This window comes from Colletotrichum higginsianum, chromosome 8 (genome assembly GCF_001672515.1).
Source record: "Colletotrichum higginsianum IMI 349063 chromosome 8, whole genome shotgun sequence".
NCBI lineage: Eukaryota > Fungi > Ascomycota > Sordariomycetes > Glomerellales > Glomerellaceae > Colletotrichum > Colletotrichum higginsianum.
The window spans coordinates 2,606,185-2,633,172 of record NC_030960.1 but is presented as its reverse complement, the minus strand read 5'-3'; the positions used below and the strand labels follow the sequence as shown (position 1 = coordinate 2,633,172).

Below are 26,988 nucleotides of genomic sequence, written 5' to 3'. Positions count from 1 at the left end.
GGTACGGGGAAGAACAGGAATGAGAAGAGGAACCACGAAGATAGACCGGGTAACCGTGGGCAAGAATCTATGTGTGAGCTTCAGGGAGCAGGGCAGGTAGGGCGGTCCCAAGCGTTTGGGAAAGTCGCCGAGCGTACGCCGTAAGGAGGAGAAAACCAAGAAAGTGAGAGAAACTCAATTAGGCCTTTGGTTGTGGATCAACGAGGGAGTTCTGACGTTCACGATTCCGATGTTGTCGCGAACGGACTTATTCAGATGGAGACGCCGGCTTAGTGGGGACACAGGATGTCAAATGCCAATGCAAAAGGCCGAGAGCGTGGACGAGTTGGTCCGTAGGGCGAGAGCGGGTTTGATCACCTGGACCAGCAAATGTCGGGTCCTCTCGGGATGAAGGAGGCGAGGTCCTGTCATGCTGTCAAGGAGCCAGTAGGTTTAGAGCGTTCCGCGCCTTTTTCGTGCGAAGTTGATTGGTCGAGCTGACATCGACTTTTCGATGTCCCGTATCTACGTCGAGTCGCTGGTGTGATTTTCCTTGTTCCTCGAGGTTGGAGTCGGTCAGGAGTAGACTACGGTTTTGCCTGACTGAGCATGATATCGTATTTCGTCTCCTAACCTGTGGACCGGTGAGCTATTTGCGATCCGCCCGCTATTTTCTATCCGGGGCGAGGCCTTGTTGTTGACGAAGCTGGGAGCGTTTAATGGTTACACATGTATATGGACACATAGCCCAGCGTTGATTGACGCGGATAACAGACAGTGACCGCTCGTTTAAATTTGTGGACAGAAAGGGATAACTTCTTCATCGATGAGTCAACCTGTTATTTGGGACCCATGGAGGCCAAGCGTCGATCGACGCGAGCATATTTTTAGGTACCCACGACTACATTGTAGAAGGTTGGCCAGATGGAGATGGCGATTTCTTCATCAAAGTCTTGAGGGGTGCATACGGCGATTGGACATGCATTAAACTCCACCCAACAGGCTCTGGTCCCCGAGGAGCCCGAGGAGCCGCAAAACGTCAAAGCTTTCAAATCCCGCGCTGGCAAAAGGAGTGAGAATGCTCCGGAGACTAGGCATGCCTTCGTCGGCCGACTCCGCCCTTCCGCCCCGGAACTCTGGCGGGATGACCTTGCGACCGCTTCCTGATTGAGCGTCTTCTCCCGTCAAGTTTGAAGATGATTTTCCAGGGCGGGGGATCGTCATCCCAACTGGATAACAAGTGACGATGTGTTCCAGAAGAACGGGATTCGCTGACTCGTTGTACGTGTCGCCCAGCCGAAGAAAACCTTGCCCAATCCTGCGGGTTTCTTTGTCCATGACTCCGTGTCCCGTCTTCACGCCCTACAGCACCGAAGACCCGTCTAGACATTCGCCAGGGAAAGGGAGGGATGCGACATGGATGCCAGGCTACGTTGCCGCAAGATGAGGTTGTTTGAGGCAGTTAGCGCAGGTCTGTCGGGAAAAGGCGGCTCCGCAGCAGGTGCAGAACGACGCCCGACACAATGAGCCGTGATGCTTTGACAGATACCTACGTAGGTAGGTAGGGAACGTCAGAAACGACGCATTTTTCGAAGTACCTACTTACCCATGGCTGATTACCTTGGAAATTCATCGAGCACAGATCGAAACGAAAACGGGACAGATTACGGTAATGCCTCGCTAGGGTCGCCAAAATGTGACGGCGGCTTTCATAGCCCGGTGGCATAACCTTCGACAGCCCTTGATCGTCATCCACAACCAGTAACAACAGAACGGGTCATTGTTTATCATCAAACGAGATGTATGAACCACAAAATGACGGCGCAATCGTTGACTGGGTCCAAGAGCGTGATACTTCTTGGGGGAACTTGTTTGACCTTCTTCACCACGATCCAGCCAGGGACCGCAAGCAATGAAAGCAAAAGGCGAGGGTTTTCAAAAATTGCCTGGCCAGCCGAAGCCAGCCAGAAGTGGTCTGTGTATAGTTTTCAACTAGCAAAAACACGATCTCGAACGAATCTTCACTGATACGCGTAGAGCCCTTGCACTCGGATGAGGAAAAAGAAGAGACATCAGTCAAGGAGCGGTAGGTGGAAGGACATTATATAGATTATTGGGGTGAGCCCTCAATCAGTAAGGGGTACGTATCGGAGGCCTACTCAGGTAAGGTAGATAGAAGGTACCTGGGTTTGGTCGGTGGTGGTGAAACCTTTTTTTTTTTTTTTGAGGCAGAAAGCGCGGGGTCGTGCGTGTGGGTGACTCACTGCTTGAGAAGATGCAAGGTGTGCAAGTTCAACAGGCGCAAGCGTGACCAAGGCGAGGCCAAAGTGAAGAAGCCTTCTCCAGTTGCCTTAAAATTCATGCGCTTTAGTTGGCTAGAAACAGATTTCGAGGCCAATGTGGCAAGTGAGGCCAAAAGACACGTTCCGTGGCATTATTCCTAGCACACTCATGTAAACTCGACGATGGCGGGGTTGGTTTCCAAGCATAGGTCTCCGTTGCTACGTCCTATGACTTGACTGGCACTCACCGCGCAATGACTATGATCACTGTTTGAGCCTTGAGGACCTTGAGCATCCGGGCATCTGAAAATAACCTTCATTGGGGTTCCTCTCTGTTTTGGCTGCTCTTAGTGTAGAAGCAGTGCAGAAGCCTGTGGCTCAAAACCATGTCCTGACATTTACATATTCCTCAGCGCATATCACTTGGCCAGGCATTCATTCACTTGCAGTGCAGTAATATCCGTCCTCTCCAATGTCTCAAAGCAAGTGAGCGCAAGCGCCACAGCCGTGCCTTCGCGGGTGGATAGATGGATGTAAGTGAAGTGGGCTGGACTGAGAAAATCGGGACTCCAGCATCTGATCCCCCGCCGCTGATTCTCGTTGCTGCGTTCGGCCTGGCGGGGTTTTCCCTTCTTTGGGTTTCCTATTCACTGCTTTCCTACCCAACCACAGGGCCCCCCTTCCCTTCCCTTCCACAATTTGTTTCCTTCCTCGGCCAGGCTGCCTGACGGGTTCCCTTTCTCCCTTGGAGCAAACCTTGACCAAGAAAAAAAAGTTCTTTCCAGACACCAACTTCTCTGAAAAGACCTGTTCAACCGTTCGCTCAGTCGTCTTCACTCTCGCTGGCCCTTCTCTTTTGCCCCGCGCAATCATAATCTGACATCATGCCTCCTAAGAAGTGGGGTGAGTTCTCAACGCCTGGATTGTCCCGCACACGCACACACGCACACAAAATATCGTGAGAGGCAAAATGTCGCGATGATCTGTCCGAATCTGGTCAGCGCAATCACTGCCTCTCGGCCCACCGCATACCACATCTCTTGCTACCTCTCCTCCGAACCAAGACTGACCATGATGTTGCCCTGTAGACGACGAGGAGAGCGGCGAGGAGAGCTCCGGCCCTGCCTCCCCCGTTGGCGGCGCCATCCCTATCCGCCGCAAGTTCGAGGATGAGGAGGATGAGGATGACGTATGTTGACGATGCCGTGCCTGCTCATATCGCTACGTGTCCACTGACATATTGCATCAACAAGGTCCTGGACTCCTGGGATGCCGCCGAAGACTCCGAGGTCGAGCGTGAGAAGGCCAAGAAGGCCGAGGAGGCAAAGGCCAAGGCTCTCGAGGAGGCAAAGAAGAACAAGAAGTCCAAGGCTCAGCGCATTGCCGAGTTGAAGGAGGAGCGCGCCCGCCTTGAAGCCGAGGACTCTGGCGAGGAGGAGACAGAGGCTGAGAAGAGAGAGCGTCTCCGACGCACCGAAAAGGAGTCGGACCTGAAGCACGCCGAGGATCTCTTCGGCGATATCGGTGTTCCTGCCGGCCGCAAGGCCAACCTCGCCGGCTCCGCCGTCCAGATTGATCCCAACGATCCGACCAAGACGGCCAACATCGCCGACATGCCTCTCTTCAACCCCATTACCAAGACCCAGTTCGAGCACCTCCGTACCACGCTGACCCCCATCCTCGCCAACAACGCCCGCAAGGCTCACTACGGCATCTTCCTCCAGGAGTTCACCAAGACCCTGGCCAAGGACCTCCCCAGCGACCAGATCAAGAAGATTGCCAGCACCCTCACCGCCCTCGGCAACGAGAAGATGAAGGAGGAGAAGGCCGCCCAGGGTGGTAACAAGAAGAGCAAGGCGGCCAAGACCAAGGTCTCGGCCGTTGTCAGCCGTGCCCCCGTTGCTGACACCGAGACGTACGAGGATGACGGCTTCGGAGAGTGAGTTCATTGGTAATGCCATTTCTTGCAACAAGGCTAACCCTTTTCTAGTGACGACTTCATGTGAAGTAAGAGATAGGGTTGTAATATTCTCCCGTGCCCAGAGCCCAGCCCCTTGTCTCCCCGCAAGCCCAATCCGTGCCAACGGCTTTGGCACGGTTTGGTACCGAAGGATGTGGCAGCGGCTTGGATCAAGTTCCGGCGTCGCTGTCGCGGAAACACCACTCCTCGCTGCGCCATGCGCGGTTGGGGCCACTTAGAAAGCAGAGCCACGGGCTGTTTGGGGCTGCTGGGAAGCGTGGACTGGGTCAGATTGTCGGAGGATGGACGGTATCGAAGAAGAGTTGGTGTCAATTTAAAGACGGACGCTGATCAGAGGGAAATCATTCCAGGTCCTGGAGGGGCTATGGGATCTAAGTGCATCTCTTCTCGCCATGGTTTCAGGGAGCATAAAAGTCTTTCATGAATGATGAGCACAGCACGATAGATCTGGAATCTTTCAAGGATATACCTACAAAATCCTCTTTTCCACCCCTCCGTGACTTGAACTTCGCCACTACAACCTCCCTACCTGACCCCCCCTGTTGTCCAATCAGCCATGGCTGTATATCGACGACCCTACACTATTGCCGGCCTTGTCGTGTCTGGAAAGCAGGGACGGCTCATCTTTTCTGTGGATGAGGGACATTGGGTTGAGGCAGAGCTCTCTACTTGGGTAACTGAGCCGTGTTCAAACGTCCTCGAAGCCCGCGTCTCCTGTGCCCCTGGTCAAACCAGGCTTGATAGGTGAGTAGCCAGTGGGTGCTCTTGTCCCATTTCTTCTGATTTACCGTCCCCTGCTGAAGCAGGCCGAGAGACGTAGCGTAGCCAAAGCGGCCCAGGCCCTCCTGTGGTCGCACGAATTTACATCAGATAACGAACGAGGCGTGTGCCATGCCCGACACTGGACACAGGGTATAGTTTCTGCGATATGAAGGCGGGGTACCTTTGAGGGCCCCGAGTCTCATAACCATCCTATTGACCAACTTCGCGTCCAAGCTATGACCACCGTAACGGCCACCCTGATTGATCTGCTGGAGCAGATAGGCCCTCGGCACAATAAACTGTCGAGCTTCATCTCCGTCTTCATGCATACCCATGCCCCAAACCCACAACTATGCTTGGAATGGGGCGGGATGTTGTTGCGACTAGCATTGTTTACCTCGATTCCCTGACGATAAACGCGCAGCGGCATGTCAACAAGCGCCAGTCCTGGTCCCCGTAGAAGCTAGTCATACATAAACATGGCAAGTCGGAGCATGTTAGGAGACACGCACGCCCAGCCGGGTGGGTAAGTTCAAAATAGGGGTATCAATTACTTTGTTGTTTGCCTCGCCCCCTACTGCATGTATGTGTATATCCCTTGTAACAAACAGACGCCTCGCCTCCCAGATGAACCTTAGCGGAGAAGGATTGCGTTGGGCCATCGAAAACCGCCCCCGCCCCAACTCCCCTTGGTAGACAAAGATATGCTTCTCTGTCTGTTATATGTACATAGTTGTTGATAGTGTTGTTCCGTCCTCCTTCTATACAAGATCGAACGCCGCAGCCCGCCCCGTCTTTGAAATCATGCGCTCGTTAAGACAGCCGTGCTCGCGTAGAGGGCAAGAAGCAAGAAAGCAGGAGAGGAGAGGTATTAAATACGGCCTTTAAATGACGTTACCCGCCATGCCCATGAAGAGGGCATGGACGGCAAGACTCAAAGTCCAGAAGCCGACCTTTTTCAGTCGGCGGACGCGGCTCTGCTGGTCTTCGATATCGCGTGCGAATGCCTCGTAGGTCTCAGCCGACATGTCATCCATGAGACCGCAGTCAAAGATGGACCAGCTGCCGTCGAAGTCGGTGACGCGCTTGACGATACGGCAGGTAATGGGGATGTATGTCTTCTTGGCGTTGATGTAGGCCACAATGGGCCGTACAAGAGCCTGATTGATGTATGAGATGTCTTTTGTAAAAAGGGGTACAGCGGCCTTGACATCATTCATGTGAATCCTGAGATCCATAATCAAGTACCTTCGGTCCTCTTCTGAAGAGTTGGAAGAGTTGGAAGAGTTGGAGAAATCGGACGTATCGAGAGATTGCCGGGCTTGGTCCCCAGCGTCTCCTGGCGCGGCCTGGGAAAGATGGCCTTCTGTAGGCGTAGGGCCCAAGAGGTCCGACGCAGTGGTTGCGAGGAGGTCCTTCTGAAGCAGACGCATACGATTCGATATCACAACGTCTTCGAGCTGATCGTAAAAATCCGACATCACCTTGGTGATGCCGTCGTCAAGGTCTGCGGGGAACATGACGTCGGCGACGATGTCGACGTTGCCCTCATAGATCCAGCCGAACGGGCCCTCGACCCCTCGGTTGAGATGATCGATCTTAAGACCGTCAATGCGCAGACGGCTGAACTTCTTCCAAGCCGATGGTTCGCCCACATCTTCTGCGATATCGCCGTGTTCACCCGCGACGGTGCCGTGAACCTGACGGGGATGGATCGTGAATAGGGAGCCGTCAAATGAGCCAGACATGTGCGTCGCCGACAGAAAGTCATAGAATAGCCACTGTTTCCTGAGCTGTGGCAATTCGCAGGAATATATGCTCACGGAAAAGGGACGGAAGCCCTTGGGCTGGTGCACGGTGACGAGGAGATCTTCAAGCTTGAAAGAATCGATCTCAAAGTCGCCGGGTTCGTGGGTGTGGCGGTAGGATAGGGGATCGACGACCTCGTCTGACCACTGTACGGACGTGCGGTCAACCACACCACGAACGCCCTTGACCTCGACGTCCTTCAAAAAGCCCTTCCCATTCCACCATTTCAGGAAGGACAGGGTCACATTTACCGTAGCGATGGTGAGGTCATACTGTGTGTAGTTGCCGTCGTCTTCTTCCAAGACTTGGCCGTCCTGGTCGGTCTGCTTTCCGGTGGCCGCCATAGCTGCGGCGCTCTCGGAGGATCCCTTGCTGACTGAGGATGTCACCTGTCCTGGTCGTCGCGATACGAACACGTTCTTGAAGCTGATGACGCCATCTCCCCACTTGGGAACGATGGCCGACTCAAAGATGACCGTGACACCGGCAGATTCGGTCAAAGAGTCGCCGACCCATTTGGCAAGAGTTTCTGTACAGCCTAGTCAGTAGCGGAACCAGTGCAACGAAAGAAGGGGAGGGGCTTACCCTGAGCAAAAACGGTGTTGATGCTGAATATGACCAGGGAGAAGAACGTCGTGGTCCCGACAAGAACCCAGACCAGGTGGCCGAAGAGAAACCACGATACGAACGCGCCCCATTCGTCAATGTTCCACGGCCTCATGCTCCTAATGGACACCCACTTGAACCGAACCTTCAAGCGACCCAGAAAGCCGTTTGCGGCGGCTAAGAGTTCGTCCCGGGTGGGCCGGTGTGGCATCTTCGGTATGTGCAAATATTTCGACATGGTGGATGCGATCGATTCGGCATCGGGGTTCGGTGCGTCTGACTTATTTTGCTCTCCTGATTTCGACGCATCTTGCCTCGGTTGGGCCGTCGAGGCCTTTTCCTCCTGTTTCCCGCTCTTAGAGTAATGGTGCCCCCGTTCCGCCGGGCTAGCATGTCTCGAATCGCTGTGTATCCCTCGTCGCCATGCTTGCCGGGCTAGTTGGCAGACACTGGACTTCTTCGTCGAGCCACTGCTTGTGGCAGATTCGGCGGCGGCGGCGGATGATACAGTTGCTTGTGTGGGCGCGAGGTTGGTGGTGAGCCCGATCAGCAGTAAGCCGCTGCCTGTGTAGCTTCGTCGGGCATTATGGATGTTTGCTCGGGGGAACGAGTCTTGCGGTCCCGAACATATCGACCTTTTGAACGTATTCGCGCTGTAACAGGAGGGGCCGACAGCAGATTGATTGGTTTTCAGGCAAGTGTTCCTCAAAGTCGCAGTGGTAACGATTGTCCCTCGCAGACCCAACGTCTGCGCTGATTCGTAGGCGCAAGACCAGAAACGACGCCCGAGGAGAGTCGTCGAAGCGTTAGACATGTCTCCAGCTCATCCTGTCTCTTGGTTGAACAGAGAGACAGCGACGTTATAACAACGAGAGAAAGGGGAGAAAGAATGTGGCTGTTTATTTCCCGCAAAGGGACCGCACGAAAACACCGAGGAGAGGGGGTTAATCAGGCTGGTATCGAGGGAGACAGACACACGGCAAATGTTAGCACATTTCATGCGCTCATGCAGAAATGACTGAGATGCAAAGCTGGGCCAGGAAAGGGCACCTGTGAAAAGTCATCCATGACGCGCTACCGCAGCTCTACCGCTGAACCCGGCAGGACCCGTCACCGAAGGCACCTTGCGAATGGGGCATCACCTCACATCAGAAAAATTTCATAGGGATGGCATGGCCCGTGCATGAGGTCTGGGCCCAATGCTGGTCGCAGCTTACCTCAGTCAACAGCTAAAGGCCCTGGGCAGCGGACAAGGGGTGCCTATCAAGAACGCAGAGAGGCTTGACCAACCGTCTTTCCCCTCCACCTTATCTTCTTATCGATAACGAAACACAAAATTTTGGAATTCGGCGATAAATCGATACTGGCAGTTGGTCCGCCCGCCGCTTTTTTTTCCTTCACGACCGCCTGCCATACACACTCACGATCCCCCTCCCCACCAGACCGACTCGGCTCGACACACAACCCAGAAACACCTACAACCGAAGGCCGATATACCCCCCGCCATCGAGCTTACTACCGTCCGTCCAAGTCTCTCTCGATCATCACTTACCCGAAAACCACACACGACATGCCTGCACCGACCGCCCTCAAGCAGGCCGAGGCCGCTGCCCCGCCATTCGAGGCCACGCTCCAAGAGCCTCAGCAAGACGAGGAACTTCTCCTCGATGCGCCGACCCTGCCGGAGGAGATGGATGCGATCCTTCCTAGCGTGCCACACAACGGCGAGGAGGGCGAGATGGTCGTTGACGAGGAGAACCGCCCGCGCTTTGCGCCCGCTAGAGACATTGTGCGCCATCCCTACCTCGCCTATCATGGTCTCAATATCAGGAACTAAACCGTTATCCACCCCTCTCAGGACCCCGTCACCAGAATAGAGACTCGCAAGGTCCCCGTGCCTCCTCACAGATTCACACCGCTCAAGTCCGCTTGGCCCAAGAGTACGCTGTCCCGCGCCCGTGGCAAAGCAACCGCGTTGTAAGATGCCCGTTGCGCTGACTCCCAGCCCTCCAGTTTACCCTCCGCTCGTCGAGCACCTCAAGCTGCAGGTCCGCATGAACCCGCGCCGGAAACAGGTCGAGCTCCGGACCTCGAAGCACACGACCGAAGACGGCGCCTTGCAAAAGGGCGAGGACTTTGTCAAGGCCTTCACCTTAGGCTTCGACGTTGACGATGCCATTGCGCTACTGCGTCTGGACGACCTCTACAGTAAAGCTGCCCTAATCATGCCACGTCTGTGAGACAAAGGAATACTGACACAGTCCGCAGTCGAAACGTTCGAGATCCGTGATGTAAAGCAAGTCATGGGCAACGAGGCGCAAGGCCGTGCCATTGGCCGTATTGCAGGCAAGGACGGCAAGACGAAGTGTATGGGCCTAGAAATCTCCCCATTCAATCCGAGTCGCAGCCACTAACGCGTGTATGCAGTCGCCATCGAAAACGCCAGCAAGACCCGTATCGTCTTGGCCGACAGCAAGATCCACATCCTCGGCGCCTACAAGAACATCCACATGGCCCGCGAGTCCATTGTCAGCCTGATTCTCGGAAAGCCGCCTTCCAAGGTCTACGGCAACCTGCGGACGGTCGCAGCGCGCATGAAGGAGAGATTCTGAAGAAATGTCTGGCGACAAGACGACACGGGACAACCAACACACACAACAAGATAGGAAAAGAATGAAAGAGGGGTTTGAGGTCAACCCATGGAGAGGGATTTTTACAAAAAAAACCTTTTGGGTGGTTTAATGATTGGCATGAACGGCATCCTATCATGGACTTTGGCGTTGTGGGCATTTTAGAGAGATTCCAAAAAATTACTGCTTCTTAGGGACAAGGGGGGAAGTGTTTGGAAGGAGGGGTGAGAAGAATTCAGATTCCAAACGCTCTCTAATCTGGCCAGGCCGTACTCGGGAGATGTGATGACCACTGCTCCTTTTCACCCCGACGAATGTCCGGGTTTGTGAGATGTTAAACCGCTAACCATGTCTTCCGTGGCTCCAGCTACGTTGAGAATTTACCGCGTGTTCAACTGTAGCCTGATACACCTCTTGCATCTGGGGCCCCCGTCCCCTTTCACATCACACACAGAACAGCAACAACATGTAGCTGTCATGGTCTAAAACGCTTATGCGTGGTTGGTCGTGCGAGTCCGAGCGAGTGAGTGGGTATCTCGTTGGGAGGAGAGACGATGTCGTCGGGTTCGACTTTCGAGCCCAAGACGCGAAGTATCCCCTCCACCACCCCCCCCTCCGCCAGCCAGCGTCTTTGGCAGGTAGGTCTTTGGACACACAGGAGACGAGAGGGTTCACGATGCAACGTGTGGATGAAGAAATGTCCGTAAATGCGTTACACTCCACCGACGTCTATACGTGCCCACCCCGTCGAAGAAAGACTTTTTACATCAATGGCCGACTCCCCGGCGGCCGACTGTTCAAGCCATGCCTTTATCCAGGCATCTTAAGACTGGGATTAACCCTTTTCACCCCCCACTTTCCTCACCTCAACTCTCGCCTCTGGTTCTCTCCCCAAGTCTCCCTCCTCCCCATCTCCCCTTTAACTCGGGTCTTCAGATTATCATCAGGCTGAAGAGGGGTTTCTCTCTCCGTTCAAAGAATACTTTCCCTTTTTTGGTTTACTCCTCGTCAACCTCGCCCTCCTGAGGCACCTCCTCCTGCTCCTCGTCGTCGTCGAGGCTGCCGGCCGGCAGCTCGTACAGGCGGAGAATGGACTTGTTGGGGTCCTTGACGAGGATGTACTTGCCGTCCTGCTCGCGCCTGAGGCACATGTCGGCGATGGTGCGGACAATACCCCAACCGTTGGAGAGGGACAGGTTCATCTGGTTGGCGAAGTCGCGCGGCTTCCAGCCGACGACGCCGAGGATGACGTGCTTGTCGTTGGACTTGGGGTTGGCACGGGACACGAAACTGGAGGACGAGTTAGCACGGAGAAAACCCAAAACTTCAAAGGCTCAAGCAAAGGGGAGGGGGGACGTACCCAAGCTTCATGACGTCGGCGCGGGCAAGGATGCTCTGCACCGTCCACCTGGCGAGCTTGCACGAGTTGTTCTTCATCTCGGTTGCGACGACGGCACCACGCTGGCTGACGAGCTTCGTCCGCCAGTCGAGAGCGCCACCGCTGCCCTGGGCCTTGCTGTCGAACTCGTTAAGAGCGTGCAGGGTGACGAGCTGGTCGTCGCCGCTGATGGTGTTCTTCTGGACGGCGTCGACCTCGGTACGGACGACGAGGTAGATGTTGTCCTCCTCGCTGTTGGTGGAGAGGTCGAACTTGCGGTACTTGTAGGCCTTGGAGGCGGGCGGGTCCGTGTCCTCAGAGGCGTTGTAGAAGGGGTTGGCGTGGGCCATCTCGACCTTCTGGCCCTCATTCTCGACGACAACCTGGTTGGCGAAGTTGTGGTTGATGTAGGTGGCCTCCTCGGCAAGAGCGCCGGGCATGTTGAGGCTGTCCTTGGAGCCGTCCGAGGCGTCCATGGGGGAGTCGGCGGCGTTCTCGTTGACGGTGACCATGTCGAGGGCGGCGTTGTCGCGCTTGTCGAAGAAGACCTTGTTGCCCTGCACTGAGATGACAATGTCCCAGGGGTAGACAGACCGCGGAGAGCACATGAGCATAGAGAGGATGCTGTCGGTGGCGAAGATGGAAGCCTCGTCCTTGTCGGCGAGCTCCTGAATCACAGGATCGGAAGAAGTCGTGACATTGTAGGCGGCGCGGTCGATGGCGTTGAGCTTGCGCTCAAAGCCCTTAACAGCAGGCTTGTCGTACGAGCGGTCGTAGTGGTAGACAAAGCCGTAGGCGTCGACGTCCTCGCCCTCATCGGCGTCGAGGTTGAGCTTGGCGAGGCGGTTGTAGTCAATCTCCTCGAGCAGCTTCCAATCCGCCTTGATGTTGATGCTGGCGTCGCGGTTGCGGGCGGGCTTGTCGTAGTCCTTCCAGCCGAAGCGGCGACCGCCCCGACCGCCGCCTCTTCCGCCCCGGTCGAAGCCGCCTCCGTAGCCGCCGCGACCTCCTCCTTGCTGACCGCCGCGAGTAAGGGTGGTGCGGCCACCACGGGCGGTGGCATTGGCGGCTCCGCGCTGGCCACGGCCGCGCGTGAAGACAGCGCCACGGCCGAATCTTGTCTTGCCGCTGTCGCGGGTGTTGCTGACGACGGAGAAGGTTGACTCGTCCTCGGCGGGAGGAGCGTTGAAAGAGATGGCGTGGCCGGCACCGTAAACCTGTTGGTCTTTTCCCCGTGGACGGCAGAGGTTAGCGACAATGTTCTCGTCCGCCTCGTCGTCTCCCGAGAGTCGACGAGGGTGGATGTTTTGTGCGAGGCTTACCACGGTAGTTGCGGTTGTACTGCTGTCTTCCACCGCGACCTTCCCTGTCCTTGCCCTCGGAAGTCCAGTCGGCCATGCGGCCAAGCTTGTCCCCCTTGGAGAAGGGCGCATAGGGAACGCCATTCAGGGTGGTGTCGCTGGTGACGGGCGGGCCCCAACCATCGCCGGACGGGCAAGTCTCGACGAGCTTGACCCAGTCGATTTCCTGAGCCATGTTGGAAGATTTGTGTTTCCCTTCGGATGGGATGCGGTGGAGAAGAGATATTTCGAAACTTTTAGAGACGAAACCGGATCTGCTGTGCGTCTCTCGGGGTTGAGGAGGGAGAGGACGTGGAGGGGAGGGGGTGCAGCAGCGCTTTCGGGCTTCTGGCAGAGGTTGGAAAAGTCGTCAAGGATTTGATGTAGTGCGCCTCCTCTCTCGCCGTTGATTTTCGTCTGTTCGGATTTGGTGGGGTGAAGTGTGTGGGGCTCTGCGGGCAAAATTTCGAGAGTTGTGTTTCTGCACCTGGCATCGTCTGGCAGCCACTCGTTTCCACGCGACGCGGGGCCACAGCCAGCTGTGGTAAACCTACCTACCTACATACCTAGGTACTTTAGCTAGGCACCTGGTGGGTAGGTACCTGGTCAGCGGTTACGGTCAGGTCAGTAGATGGAAATGCCATGTGCTATCGGCGGTGAATTGCGTGTGCCACACTGGCCTTGACGTAGACGATTGAGACCAGGGGAAAGCAACGGCAAGTTTCTGCGACACCATCGTTCATGATCACTATTCTCGGTCATTGTATTTTCTTTGCATTCATTCCTTTACGGCCGTGGTATCCGAAGCATTCCTAGAATACGATCGCTTGTAGCACCTTGCCCCAAGCACAAACGGAAAATCCCCAAATATATCTCGAAATTTACTCCATTCATTCCCCTCTTTCATGGGCAGCAGACGTGATAACTCTTAGTAGGTGTAGGACATCATTTCGGGTCCGGAGCAGAAGACGTTCTCCAGCGCATCCCTGACCTCGAACTCCTCCATGACGGCGCCAAAGCTAGAGCCCAGTTAGCGCATGCCTCTCCAAAGGTCAGAAGCAAAATGGGCACATACCCGTAGCATCGGACCTTGTCCTTGAGCTCGTCAGTGAGCTTCTGGAAGTCCTCGGCCCGCAGCTCGTGGGCCCTGGGATGGCCCAGGACCATGCCCCATGCCATAACGGGCGTGACCTCCCCGTCGAGGTTCAGCTTCTTGCTAAGATCAAGCAGGGCCGAGAGGCTTCCCTTGCTGACTTCCCACGTCCGCTGCTGGGAGTCCAAGTCCCCGTTGACGTTGCTGTATCCGAAGGGGATGTCGGGCGTCAGCTCCGGGAAGGGGGCGGGCGGGCACGAGGCCATCAGCGCGTGGCCGCAGGGCTCGCCGCCCATCTCGCTTGATCTCTCCAATAGCCAGGGCATGTGATTCATGCAGGGTTTCTCGAGACTGTTGCATTACCCTCGATGAAAATCGCACTCGTCAGCAAACTCTTCTTTTTTCTTTCCGTTTTCGGTTCATCAGTCAGGTTTCTTCCACGCTCTCACTTCCCACCCGAGACCCCGGTGGTGTCCAGGACTTGGGTGGTTGTGACGAGTTTCTCATTTTCTTTCTCTTGCTTTCTTCACTGCGGGGGAGGTGATAGGTATGCCTTCGAGGGGTGGTGGTTATCGTACGTTAAGACGAAGTCAATGCCCGCTTGCTCAAAGTCCACACCTCTGCCAGAACTCTGCCCATGCTGCCTGTTTTGCAGCTGCTGGCTGCCCATCTGGGGAAGGGGAGGGGGTTGACCGTGTGAGTGGGGGTGAGACGGACCGTGAGACGAAGGCGACACCGAGGGCGCCGTCGTGGACGTCAAGGGCGGCGTGTAGGCATTTTGGCCGTAGCTGTGGCCCGACTGACTGGCGCTCGACGTGTAACCCACGCTGGGGTTGCTGACCATGTCGTCGCCGTAGTGGGAGAGCGGGATGCCGTTCTGGACCAGAAGCTGCTTCAGTTGCCGGTTCTCCTCGGCTATCTTGTCCTTGTCTTGCGATATATTGCTGAAGATCTCCTTCAGTCTCAGCACCTCGTCTTCCAGTGCCTTGATGTAGAGTTCTTTCCTTTCACGATGCGTGCTGCGAGTTTCCGTCGTCAGTATGCAATGCCGCATTGCCGAAGCGCCCGGCCCGGGTGGTAATTGCAGCTTACCGTTGCGCCTGGCGGTTCAGTTCCTGCCGCCGGGTCAAAGCAGGCTTACTGTCAGGCTTCGGTCCTCTCCTCTTGGGAGGTTGGCCGTCTGTGAATGAGCGCTGTCAGATGGCCGGTTTCTCATATGGCTGTGTCGGTGGTTGTTCCCTTACCTCTTGTTGTCCTCTTTTCCGTCAAGGACTTGAGAAAGCCGAGATTCAAAGAGCTCAAAGGACCCCTCTCCTGGTCGGAACCGGAGCCGCCGCCGCCGCCGCTACCACCACCATACTGTCCCTGCGACGGCTGCTTCCCGTACTGATCGGGCGACAACGAGGAGGTCATGGCTGCCCTCTCGTGTAGCGAGTTCACGAATTGCTTAGGTGCCGGAGACGATGAACGATTCGGCGGAGAGCGGTAGGCTGCTGGAATCCCTACGTCAGTCATTGCGTTGTCGAACATGGTATCACAACAACGATGGGTGGGGGGAATAAGGCCTTCAAAGGGGGACGATGTTACTCATGCCGTCACATGAAAGCTGTGCGGTTCCAATGCGGTGACGGGGGGTAGGCTCTTTCGAATTACAAATACATCGACGACCCGAGGGCGTAGCGACGGTCGAGGAGAGGACTAGATGGGCTGACGGGCTTACCTAGGACGACGCAAATTGACCCGGAGGAATCGGGCGGTCTCCCGCTTCGTATGGCAATGCGATGCTGGATGAGGGCTGTTGTCGACCGTCAAGGCAAGAGGTGTCGCAATGGGAAGTCCAAGGCTTGTATTGTGAGGTGGGTGGCCTGTCCGCGATTTTGTTTGTTTGAGTAGAAGTTGCTCACAAACTTGAAACCGAACCCTGGCGTCCGAGCAGTCTGAGGAGACTATGCGGCTGCAGCGGAGGGGCGATGAGCAGCAGGGGCGCGGGGGAGTCGTAAGTAAAGAAGGGTCGGGGTAGGTAGACTTGTACTGTAGGGCAAGTAGGCACGGGGCTTAGGTAGAATAGAAGGTGCTGTTTTAGATTTGTTTGACGCAGTCCAGACGAAGAGTATGTCGTGCTTCTGGTAATGGACGGTTGCAGTGTCTGACTTCTGGCTTTGGCTCAGATTGCCCTAGATGCTGACCGGTCCGTCTAACTGGAAGTTTTGGGGGACAAGATGAAGGAAGGTGGCAGAGACCCCTCGAGGCGATTGTGAGAGAACGGATGATGGCGGAGCGGAGAAACCACGACGCACGCGGCAGACAGAAACCGAGACGAGGGGGGGTGCCGTCGACAAGCCCTTAGCGGTGTTGGTTGTTGTTGGCGGCAACAGTAGTGGCTGATTGAATGTCGCGGATCAGGATGACAAGACACGCCACGCCCTCCTGCAAGACAAGATGGCGGCGGCAGTCGAGTGCAAAGATGTGAGCGGGCTTCTGACGAGACCGTCAGTCGAGTCTCGAGGATGAATGAGCCGCGGGAGGATTGACTGGAGGGAGGATATGCGGGGTTTCAATAGCAGTCCGTTCCTCAGCTTGAGAGTTGTATCTGGGGTCCGGTTCAATGTAGTAGCGCGTGTACGCAGAAAACAAAAGACAGAAAAGGTTGGTTAATGTTCACGGGTTGACGTAGAAAGTGTTTTCGATATCTGGCTGCTAAAGGCCTCCCTATTCCCTCTTTTTCTTTCTTTTATTCCCTTCTTTTCGTATTCTTTTTGGTGTTGTTTTTGGTATTTGACGGGGGCGAGTGTGGTTACTGTACTCGATTAGAGCTCGAGTCAAACACGCCCCTCTGGATTGCTGGACGTCGGGTTGGGTCGAGTGGGTGTGGCGGAAGGGAAGACTGGACGAAGACAGGCTGTGACTTGTTGGTTGCTTTTTCGGAATCATCGGCGGTCCACCCTGTTCTCTCCGGGGGGGGGGCGTCGACCAGGAACAAGATTGGTGAAAGAAAGGAGGGAGAGCTGCCTCAAGAGATCATCCACCGCGACCGCGTATATGCTCCTTCGATTAAGGTGAATACAGAGATGACTATTAGGGATTTTATGGCAACGGCGTCCACCGGCGGTGATGTGAGGCCCAGACTCCAGACCAGTGCGGTGTATCCGTAAGCGGTTGAGACCAGGCAGGTCGACCGCCAGACCCATGCATGGCCGCGGCGAAGTCTTGGCCTGTTGTTCAGAACCACTTACCCTGACATTGACGCGGTCTAGTTCCCCAAGGCTTTGTTGGTCTGGAAGGCAATAATGATAGTTGCCATTTCAAATGTGTTCGTACGAGACAGGACGCCCAGGATGGGACTGTTTAGCAATGCAAGAGTAGAATGACAGGAGATGAGCTAATGAGAAATGCTGCACCAGCTTCAGGCGAGGGTCAAGATGGAGGAGGGGTTCGTTTCCTTGGCTACCCCCACCTGGGTAGGTAGGTAAGTAAGGTAGGTAGATAAATAGATACCTCACCTAAAGCACAGGTGCGAATGGCCCCCAGCTAGGGTATACACCACGCTGCTCCCCCCAATGGCATCAGCCGCAATGCCGTGTGTGTGTGTATGTGTCCTGAGACTGACCCCAGGCCCAGCTCCGGGCTTGCTCGGCGCATGAGTGGTGGTGAACAGGCACTGGCAGGGCAGCCTGCAGGCATGTTTGCTTGTTTGCTCGCTTATCAGCATCACGCGTCTTGTAATCGTCAGATTTGGATGCAAGAGGCGCCTTTGGCCGCCCGTCCAATATCCCATACGTCCGTACCACTGACGAGTACAGAACTGAGATGAGCAGCCCCCCCCTCATGCCTCTCTCATGTCTACGTGCGCAACCAAGAGTCGGCTGCATATGCACCTACACAGCACATAGATACGCACGCCCACTGACACAAGCGAACCTTTGCGATTCCCATCTTTCAGTTTCCCATCCACACAGGCCACGGTCTAATGACGGTGTAGACTTCGGACGATCCGGGAAGAGGAGAAGTCTTTTAACTGGACCTATTGGCCCATGGCCTACAAGTACGCTAACGCTGCAAATTCGTCGTTGCTGTGTTCCTGGCGCCCCGGCTTGGACACATGAAGCACCAGTCAGCTCGACACACGTCAAGTGGGAAAGCCCGCAAGTCGGCCATCCTTCGCTGCCTCTCGCTCTGTCTTTCTGGCTCGGCCCATCCTCACGAAGCGCGGGACGAGGCATCCCTGTCTACCTTACTCGCTTACGGATACAGACCTCCAAATTCCACGATGGGCACACCCGCTCTCTTTATCAAGTTTGGCACGTGCCGTTGACTGGGAAGAATGACGATAGTCTTCACCACCTACCGAAAGAAAGTTCAAGAGAGAGAAAAAAAAGTCTATGTCGTCATACTTTATCCTACTTAGGAAGTTTGGCGGGCCCATCCGCGTGCCTTTTGCTACACTATAGCCTCCAATTAGACTGAAGACACGAGACCAGCCATTGCAGCGCGATGGGGTCGTCTCCCTTTGTCTACATTCTTGCATCGCCGTAATGCCAAATCGCTACGCCATGTTTTGACCACTTATCATCCGTCGTCCACGATCGAAACCCTGCTTCGCCTTCTTTGTCTACTTCTTCGTCCCCTTCGGCAACAGGGACCACGGCGGCAATTGACCGTTCACCCAGCGGGAGGGCACACATCTGAGACGAGTGAACCCCGGATCGTCGCCCGCTGGTTTGAAACTCCCGTCCTCGATCAGCCGGCTACCGAAAGTAAAGCGCACGCGGCTCCCTTTCGAAACGTTTCTCTAGCTGGCGCAAGCCAGTTACCCTTGGGTTTTGTACTTCTCTTTGCCGCGCCTCGGCTTGCTCGACAGACGGTCTAACCTGCTTTGCTGCTGCGCTGCTTCCTGAGCCGTCGCCAACTGCAAGAAAGGAACATCAAACTCGTAGGGGGCATCGTGTCCATCCCCATCGTCCCGACTCGCTTTCGGACTTTCGAGAAAGAGAGGAACACACACACACACACACACACACACACATACAGATAGAGGGAAGGAGACAAAATTCACCAGATTGAACCATGACTGGCCACGGCAACGTGCTCACCCACTTCCGGGGGGCCGCCATCCTGGCTCCGTGGGTGCTCTGGCTGCTGCTGGCCGACACGGCCATCTCCCTTCAGCTGCCTCTCAAGTGGTTCGCCCCCGACTTTGTCTACAACTCATCCTCGCGCATCGCCGAAACGGTGTGGTACTGGATCCAGATCATCTTTGAGCGCTTTAACGGCGCCGACCTCACCTTTTCTGGCGATGCCATCCCCCACGGCGAGTCGGCCGTCGTGGTCGCGAACCACGTCGGATGGGCAGACTTCTACATGATCCAGGCCCTGGCCATCAAAGCCGGCATGCTGGGCCGGTGTCGTTACTTTGCCAAGATCCAACTGCGGATCGTCCCGTTCCTTGGCTGGGGTTTGTGGGCGATGGGGATGCCTATGGTGAGTCGCAACTGGGCCAAGGACAGGCACGAGCTCGACAGAGTGTTTGCTGGAATCATGAATAGGCAATGGCCGACCTGTAAGTGCTCCGGCCGGCGGCCGGCCCCTCGGCGCAGCGGCGCAGGACATGGGCTCACCTGGAGATTAAAACAAATCTAGGGCTTATCAGCTTCAGCGAGGCCACTCGCTTCACCCAGAAAAAGTACGAGCAGTCCATCGTTTGGTGTAAGGAATCCGGCCGGCCGCAGCCCAAGCACCTGCTATATCCCCGGACCAAGGGCTTCATCACCACGGTGCAGCACCTCAGGAAGGCCACCCATGTCAAGGCGGTGTACGACGTGACGATCGCGTACCAGAGAGGGAGCGAGTTCCTGGTCGCACCGAGCATGTGGGATACCCTGAGCGTCCCCGGGCTGAGTTCCCGACTGGGGTACAAATTCCACGTTCACGTCCGCAGGTTTCCCCTTGAGACTCTGCCGCAGGATGACGAGAAGCTGGCAAAGTGGCTCGAGAACTTATGGGTTGAGAAGGGAGAATGGTTGGATCTGAAGAAGGCCGAATGGGCATCTACGGCATGACAATGGCTCTGGTCATGAAGCGCTGCAGCGAGTGCGATCTTTTCATCTTGGCCCAACATCAACGTATGCTGCGTGGTTGTCCTTGATGGGCGTCCTCTCCAGCATCTCACTTTCTATATACCAGAAGAACTGGAATGAGTGAGTCGTTAAAGGCTTTATAACGAACTGCTGCTCCTTGCCGCTATACACCGCCCTGCGATTTAATCGTACATTGTCTCAGACGACGCTGGACTTGATATATTAATGGGCAGCCAGGGCATACCGTTTCTTCAGCAAAAGCCACGTGATACCTGCGGCATATTGTTTTGTTGTAGCCGCTGTCTCGCTTTGGTCGGCAACGTCTCATTTCTGTACGATTAACTCCTTGCTGGCCTTTCTTGGCCTTAATGCTCACGGTACGAGACTCCCTAGAGTCTAGTTGCAACAACCTTTTGTAAGTAGGAAAACCCTGCCGTCGGCGAATGACGGGCAATTACAACTAGGGCAGTGTGTGTGGATGATATTGCTGCTTGTAACCATCTCGCTGCAATGCGTCAGTTGCCGGATTTTGGCGGGCAATTGTGCCGCAGTATGCACCAAAAGACCCCTTCACCGATGAAGACAACTGCCAAGACGTTGGCGGGGTGAGCTGAGCGCCGGGCATCAGCCTTGTTGTAAAACTGATACAGCAACAAGTGCCGAGATAGCGACGGAAGAGCTGGACCCTTGGCTCTCGAAAGGTTCTTCAGCGACATCTTCGAGGGTGATGTCTCTCGTCTTTCGGCCCCATGTACTCACCCACCATCCAACAGCATCACTCTTATCTCGCGCCGCCCGATGCTTCATCCCTGGCAGCAAGCGTCTCCTCGCTCTCATCCCCTCTTGCTGCAGCACTCTGAAAGATGAACCTGGACTGCGAGCTATCCGTGTCTCCTGTCACGGCCAAAACAGTCATGTCAGACCGAGAGGTTTGGTCGGTCGATGCCGCCGATGTCTCACGGGAACCTCGATTAGGGGTGGTCGACGTCGAGGGCGTCGCAACAGAACCCCCTCGCGAACCTTCGCTGATAGCAACGCTGGGGACACTCACGGCGGGTGTGCTCCCGACTATCGTTTCCTCGGTATTGGCCGTTGACCCTGCGACGGCAAGCTTACCTCCCGACGACGATATCCCCGCCGCGCCAAAAGGCTCGCTTTGCCTTTCCCTCTGCATCAGCACACCCTCGGATGCCCCTCCCAGGCTTTCCATCGCCTCTTCCTGTCCGCCACTACCGCCATCAGAGTCAATATGAGCTCCAGGATCACCGGCAGGAAGCCTTTCTGCGGGCCACCCGATGGCCTCCAACAGTGCCCTCCTCTTTTCGTCCTCCCTCCTCCCTCTCTCCTCCCCTTCCGCTAGCCGCCGCTGCTCGACCTTGGTCAGCTTCCTCGGTGCCCTCCCAAAGATCTTGTCCCGCCTCTTCCACCAGCTGTGGATCGTTCTCTCGGGCACCTTGAACCACTCCGACGCCTCCCTCAGGGTGGGCCACCGGTACCCTTTCTCCGTCGGCGGCTGCTGGTCCTCGCGACCGCCATTCCACGTCCTCCGCGCCCGCACGTCGTCCTCGTCGCACGTCATCTTGTGGCTCTCCAGGAACAGGATGACTTCCCTGCGCCGCTGGTCTGTGTACGACCGTTCCGCCCGTTTCACCGGCGCCCGCTGCTTGTACGCGGCCTTCTCGTGCGGTGGCTTTGGCGGCGGGCCGGGGCGCTTGTACGGCGTGCCGTCGGCCTTGTATTTGGCGCCAGCGACGCGGCCGGTGCGTTTCCGCTCGGCGAAGACTACTGTCACACCTTCCGGAACGGACAAGGTAATAATAGGTGGTGGTGGTGCTGGCTGTGACGGCGGTAACGACGGGGGCGGCGGCCGCGGCGGTTGAGGGGCGGCGGTGCCGGGGGCTACTGCCGCTGCTGTTGCTGTTGCTGTTGCTGAATGGGTGCTTTCGGCGACGGCGGTAGCCCCGGGCGCCGCTGTCGCCGCCGCCGCCAACACCAGTGACAGTGTTTCGGTGGTGGATGACATGGTTGGTGCCCGCCAGAAGGGGGTATTGCGTGGCTCAGCGAATCTTGTAATGTGCTTCTTGTTCCGTTCGTTGTCGCTGGGGGAATGCGCTTATGTAATAGACCGGAAATGGCGGCGTTTGCTTGGCTCGCTTGCTGTGGGCTTTGAATCCACGATCTCTGTCGCGGTGTTGGGGTCGGTCGTTGTTCATGTGGTATTTCTCTTCCTCACTCCTTCGATCAACCGCCGTCGTCCAGGTTCCTGACACTGGTTCTCAACTTCTGTGATCAAAGGGGGCACTTCATCAGACACCAGCGCACACATGGTTTTTCTATACCATACCAACCATACCAACTTCCACTCAGGAATCCCTCACGACTGACTGACTGACTGACACGTTGATGGGTAAAGCACGTCTGTCTCGATTTTGCTTCCAGTAGCTACATATCTGCATACGCTATTCATAAATGGCTGTTACGTTAGATTTCTCCCAAAGTCTACCGAAGACGAGCCTGAACGGCGATGGCATTGGGCATGGAAAGTCTCGCTCGCCAGAGGCATGCCACTGGGTGTCACTGATTTTTCGGCTTAATGACACCCAGCGAAACTGACATGACCGCACACCTTGATTAGACGTGTATCGGGATAGCAAAGTTGTCGGCACCTCCACCGGTCCCCCGTACCTCCTCACTTAGAGTTTTGTCGAGATCCTCAGATCCCAATATGCCAAAGGCAAAAGGCCCTTGCTTGGCCTTGAGACAAATGCAAAAACCCAACATGAATTGGAGCCGGCCTGGCGCGTCTGCTCTCGTTAGACGCCTGGGAGAGTGTGACGGCGAAGGCTTCTTCTGCTGGATCTCCCTTGACGCATCAAGGTTTGGGAACAAGCTGTCGGCAAAGCACTCCCAAAACAGAACCACGTAGTATGGGCTTTAAGCCTGCTGGCGTCCTCTGTGTCCGCAACATGATGTGAATATGCGTCCGAAACCTGGAACCAACATCAGGGTCACAAACTTTTCCTTGCACAGCCTTCAACTCTCTTAGATGCACCGGCCACTATTCGTAAAGTCAATTCCTGCGGCTACAGGCTGGGCTCGAGGAACTCCGCGTCCCCAAGCTCCGCGGGTCAACCGCTGATGTTCGTGCCAGTCAATATCGTTATTGTCGTCGATCAAGCTTTTGACCGCTTCTTCTGCAGATCTGGAGGGACATCACTAGCCCTCTCGTCTTTGCAAAGATTGCGACCCACGCAGAACCGAGATATTCATTCGCCTCGTCCCCCATGCTCTCTGCGCTTCTGGAGTATGTAGATCGAATCGTCCAGGTGGAGGAGAGATGGGAGAACGAATCTACATCGAGCAGCAGACAGACTATCCTGGAGAGTTTGGGAAGCGAGGCCGTGCTCTCGGCCAGCTGACTTGGCGATCTTTTCAAGCGGGGTATCCCTGAACACGGAACAGAAGCCGGGCTTGGTCCGTGGGACAGGGCGATGCCAAGAATGGATCCGGGGTAGATACCTACTTCTCAACCTCCAACTTCAGAGACAGAAATGCACTCGCATGAGTCGTTAAGGTTGTCTGAGGTTGCGGCAAAGAGGGGGCAGAGTGCTCTCAGAGTCAGAGCTTTCTGCTGGTATGCTTTGGTTGGGATGACAGGCTATGGAATGTCTCGAGTACCTTAAGCGGACTCTCTTCAGACTCAACACCCGCTGAGTTTGTGCAAGAAAGCGCTTGTGCTTGGGACGAACAGTTTGCTCTAGTGTGCAGAGTGCCCAACGTAGGCAACGTCCCCATCAACCCTCGCCGGTGCACACCGGTGTACATCCCGATCGATCGTCAACAGCACCTGTGCGCTTTGCCGACAAGAGGGCTGGGAAGGTGACGGTGATCGACAAGACCAGCAACCCACGAGGCGCAGCCTGTCGTGCGTGCTTTATGTGGATAGAACAATTCGAACCATGTAGAACCTCTCGATTCCGGCACTGTTATCTCGTCGGCGGGGTGGTAGGGACTGCCAAACAACGTTGCCATGGGTCGACTATTGCGTCGATGGTAAGGGCACCAGTATTCTGGATGAACAAGGCACTTTGGAAATGCAGGGGTGATGGGGATGACGAAGAAGCCCGGATAGGCTGGCGTGAGACTGAAGAACACCATCAACTCAACACAAGAGATGAAAACTGGTCGGTGAGACCGGGAGAAATGAGGGTGTAGCGCCGCAGCACCGTGTTCCAGTGCTCACACCTGCCCACCTTGCACCAAGAAGCGGAGGTGATTGATTCGGTGCTTGGGAATGCACTCGTGCATGAGATAGATGCTTCCCATCACTCTGCTGCCGCCGATTGGACACTGTGGCCAGGGATGACGGGATTGGCGACATCATGCGGGCGGTATTCTTGGCGCGGGCGTTTGGGGGGTATTTGGACTTGATCTCAGCCCTTTACAACCGTATAGTATCTGGGTGGGACGCATGAGGGAGCAACTGGATGCGGGCGATGCTTGGTGAGGGAGGTGAAGAGGCGTAGCGGTGGACGGCCATGATAGATGGGGTTGTCACCTCACATGAACATCGGGCGGTGGTGCTAGCGGCTACTGTGGTTTGCCGTTGCAAGGACGCACTAGGGGGGCCAGTCGTAACGGTTCTCGACGTTTTCAAGCGTGCTTCTGGCCCAGCTCCAGCTCCGGCCTGTCTCGATGCAGTGTCTATTGTGTGGCCTGTTGTCCGGAGCGGCGCGTGGAGCACGTTTTCCCCCCCTTGCCGTAGTCCTTCCGTTGACAACTTGAATGCCGCTCCACGACATCCCAGGCATTGGATGGCGACCTGGAGACGCTGACGGGCGACTCTTGTGGATTGTAAAGACAGAGAAAGATGCCTCTCTACCCACTACAAAGTGGACAGAGTAGGCAGAGAGTGCCGGTGACTAGATGCAGGTGAGGATGCAGCTGCAGGCCGAAGCATGTTGCATAAAATCTTGCGTAGGAGGGGTTGCTGAACCGCTGTTCCGTGGTGGCATTGGCCATATGCATACAAGCGTGGCATTTTCTCAAAGGCGACGAGACAAGCACACACACTTCAGTCGTCTTGCAAGCCTTGACAGGTCGGCAGTGCGACGTGGGTCTCCCGGGTGTCTTGCAACATCGTTTGACGTTAGTTGTATCAAGTGTAGCATTGGGATGGAAGCAGCAGCTGAGCTTCTGCTCAAGTTCCTCGTTTCCAAATCGATAAGACGTCGAGTGAATTAAAGGTACAGTGTGCACGCTGTTCCAAGGCTGTTCAGACTCAGGCCTGACGCTCATTTTCTTGGTTGATTGTTGATGGTCATCTTGGCTCCGTTAGAGCCGAATAAAAACAACTGCAGGACGCGCTTCCAATAATTCTGCCACTTCCTGTAAAACTGAGACACCCGGGACCATGGAGGCCTAATGCAGATCAACGCAGTGCTAAGGGGGTCGATTGAGCCAAATCGTTTGCATTCTCGAAGGGGTCCGTTTGGGATGGCCCATCGACGATCTGGCTGTCCCGCACAGTGATCCAGTGATCCACGGGCCCCCCTCACACAATATAGATATGTGTATGTGTATCTGTATATGTATAGATTTGTTTACATCAAAGGAGGAGCGACAACTTGGACATGCGCTGTGGTAATCCAACGAGCAGGAAACTGCGGGCTGCGGATGTTGACTGAACGCATAGATGGCGGATACGTTTTTCTGGCTTTTTGGACAGGTCCAACGGTGCCGTTATGCCGCAGATGTGACGCAGTATTTCGAGTGGTGTGGACAAAAAAGCCGTTCTGTGGCACGATAGGACAAAAGCGAGGTCACAGACAGGCTGGCGAGGATTGCTGAAAAGAGGTCGTCCCTAGCTTGCAGGAGAAGCGGCTTGGATGAGGAGACCAGCTGATGGTGTCTTACCATGATGGCATGGGCTAGGACGGGAAGGCCCAGCACAAGTGCCACCTAGGAGGTAGCACGCGTGCTATTCCCGGCAGGGTGTGACGGCAGACAGTAACTGCTAGTTAAGTTCGTGAAAAATAGGGTGGTTTTTCCCCCGCCGATGACTCAGCCCGTTAGTTGGGGCCCATAAAGGTCAAGCGTGCTAGTCCAAGGGGTCCTGGGGTCGGCATGCGGCGCCTCAACTTCCTGGAGGTAAGCTGCCTAGCGGCGGCTTGGAATGCAAATGCTGTCCTGGTCGGAAAATGGCAGGCAAGTCGGTGATCGAATCGTTGATAGCCATCTTACCTGAGAGCTGCCAATGCTGTTTCCCTGCCGTCCAATTGCTGGTCTTTCTCTACGAGAGAGGCGCGCATTCTGGAGAAGCAGCCGGCTTCAGCGTTCGCAAGCTGCGCTTGGGAGGTGTGGTGTAAGACGGATGGTGGGATAGCCGTGTTTACAGCATGGCATTTGGCATTTGCTGGGCGCCCGTTCTTTGCAGGATCAGTTGGCCACTGAATCCCGAGTCCATAGCGCGCAAGCATGGATGACATTTCGCAGGTGGCAAGCATGTTGAACTAGCGCAAGGGGGGACGAGCAAAGTTTCCCATGTGGCCGTGTCAAACTTTGGGTCGTTGTTTCTGCTGCTCTCCCTTGGATGCAGAGACATTGCGGTAGTGGTGTGCGGTATGTTTATCTTGCGTCAGATACAAAGGCAAAAGCGAAGCAACGAAAGCATCGGTTTGTCCGTTGTGTCCGATGTGGTCCGTCCGGGTGAGGCAGAGAAAGAGGGTCTCAATGCACGCGTTGGTGGTTCCAGGCTGTTGTCGTTTCCTTCCTTCCCATCTGTGACTGCTTCCACTCGTCCACCTTGCTAATGGCCCCCGCGGATCAACCCCTTCAACCCCCCCTAGTACCCTTCATTGCCTGAAACCTAAGATACCCACGAAGAGGTGGGCGGGCTCTTGGAGAAACGGTTTGTAAGCGGAACCATTGACGGATACTTCGACAACATCATCCCGGGAGGCACGCCACAAGGCAAAATACTATAGTCTAGAATAACGAGCGACCCGAGCAAGGTAGTGGCTCGATAACTTTGGCCTGTCCGCTAGGTGGTCCG

The 26,988-nt window shown here is 55.6% G+C and overlaps 8 protein-coding genes across 8 annotated transcripts; 3 read left to right on the top strand and 5 right to left on the bottom strand.

Moving 5' to 3' along the window:
* Positions 1 to 3,145: 3,145 nt before the first annotated feature.
* Positions 3,146 to 4,267, top strand: CH63R_11767 (Eukaryotic translation initiation factor 3 subunit J; the record flags this gene model as incomplete). The annotated part of the gene is made up of 4 exons (XM_018306741.1): positions 3,146 to 3,164; positions 3,350 to 3,450; positions 3,515 to 4,200; positions 4,252 to 4,267. 4 exons carry the CDS (start codon positions 3,146 to 3,148, stop codon positions 4,265 to 4,267), a joined length of 822 nt encoding a protein of 273 aa, XP_018153582.1.
* A 1,621-nt stretch (positions 4,268 to 5,888) lies between these two features.
* CH63R_11766 (Mitochondrial distribution and morphology protein) lies at positions 5,889 to 8,233 on the bottom strand (the record flags this gene model as incomplete). Its single annotated transcript, XM_018306740.1, has 2 exons — positions 5,889 to 7,342; positions 7,399 to 8,233. The coding sequence occupies 2 exons, from the start codon at positions 8,231 to 8,233 to the stop codon at positions 5,889 to 5,891; spliced, it is 2,289 nt and encodes a 762-aa protein (XP_018153581.1).
* Positions 8,234 to 8,989: 756 nt separating this feature from the next.
* On the top strand, positions 8,990 to 10,031 carry CH63R_11765 (Pre-rRNA-processing protein PNO1; the record flags this gene model as incomplete). The annotated part of the gene is made up of 5 exons (XM_018306739.1): positions 8,990 to 9,208; positions 9,278 to 9,359; positions 9,433 to 9,651; positions 9,688 to 9,786; positions 9,847 to 10,031. The coding sequence occupies 5 exons, from the start codon at positions 8,990 to 8,992 to the stop codon at positions 10,029 to 10,031; spliced, it is 804 nt and encodes a 267-aa protein (XP_018153580.1).
* Positions 10,032 to 11,047: 1,016 nt separating this feature from the next.
* On the bottom strand, positions 11,048 to 12,963 carry CH63R_11764 (Eukaryotic translation initiation factor 3 subunit D; the record flags this gene model as incomplete). Its single annotated transcript, XM_018306738.1, has 3 exons — positions 11,048 to 11,339; positions 11,410 to 12,706; positions 12,750 to 12,963. 3 exons carry the CDS (start codon positions 12,961 to 12,963, stop codon positions 11,048 to 11,050), a joined length of 1,803 nt encoding a protein of 600 aa, XP_018153579.1.
* Positions 12,964 to 14,386: 1,423 nt separating this feature from the next.
* CH63R_11763 (BZIP-type transcription factor) lies at positions 14,387 to 15,273 on the bottom strand (the record flags this gene model as incomplete). Its single annotated transcript, XM_018306737.1, has 3 exons — positions 14,387 to 14,879; positions 14,953 to 15,040; positions 15,105 to 15,273. 3 exons carry the CDS (start codon positions 15,271 to 15,273, stop codon positions 14,387 to 14,389), a joined length of 750 nt encoding a protein of 249 aa, XP_018153578.1.
* Positions 15,274 to 18,924: 3,651 nt separating this feature from the next.
* On the top strand, positions 18,925 to 19,916 carry CH63R_11762 (Acyltransferase; the record flags this gene model as incomplete). The annotated part of the gene is made up of 2 exons (XM_018306736.1): positions 18,925 to 19,417; positions 19,498 to 19,916. 2 exons carry the CDS (start codon positions 18,925 to 18,927, stop codon positions 19,914 to 19,916), a joined length of 912 nt encoding a protein of 303 aa, XP_018153577.1.
* Positions 19,917 to 20,715: 799 nt separating this feature from the next.
* Positions 20,716 to 21,957, bottom strand: CH63R_11761 (Purine-cytosine permease fcy22; the record flags this gene model as incomplete). The annotated part of the gene is made up of 1 exon (XM_018306735.1): positions 20,716 to 21,957. One exon carries the CDS (start codon positions 21,955 to 21,957, stop codon positions 20,716 to 20,718), a length of 1,242 nt encoding a protein of 413 aa, XP_018153576.1.
* Positions 21,958 to 26,005: 4,048 nt separating this feature from the next.
* CH63R_11760 (uncharacterized protein) lies at positions 26,006 to 26,440 on the bottom strand (the record flags this gene model as incomplete). The annotated part of the gene is made up of 2 exons (XM_018306734.1): positions 26,006 to 26,123; positions 26,178 to 26,440. 2 exons carry the CDS (start codon positions 26,438 to 26,440, stop codon positions 26,006 to 26,008), a joined length of 381 nt encoding a protein of 126 aa, XP_018153575.1.
* Positions 26,441 to 26,988: the final 548 nt, after the last annotated feature.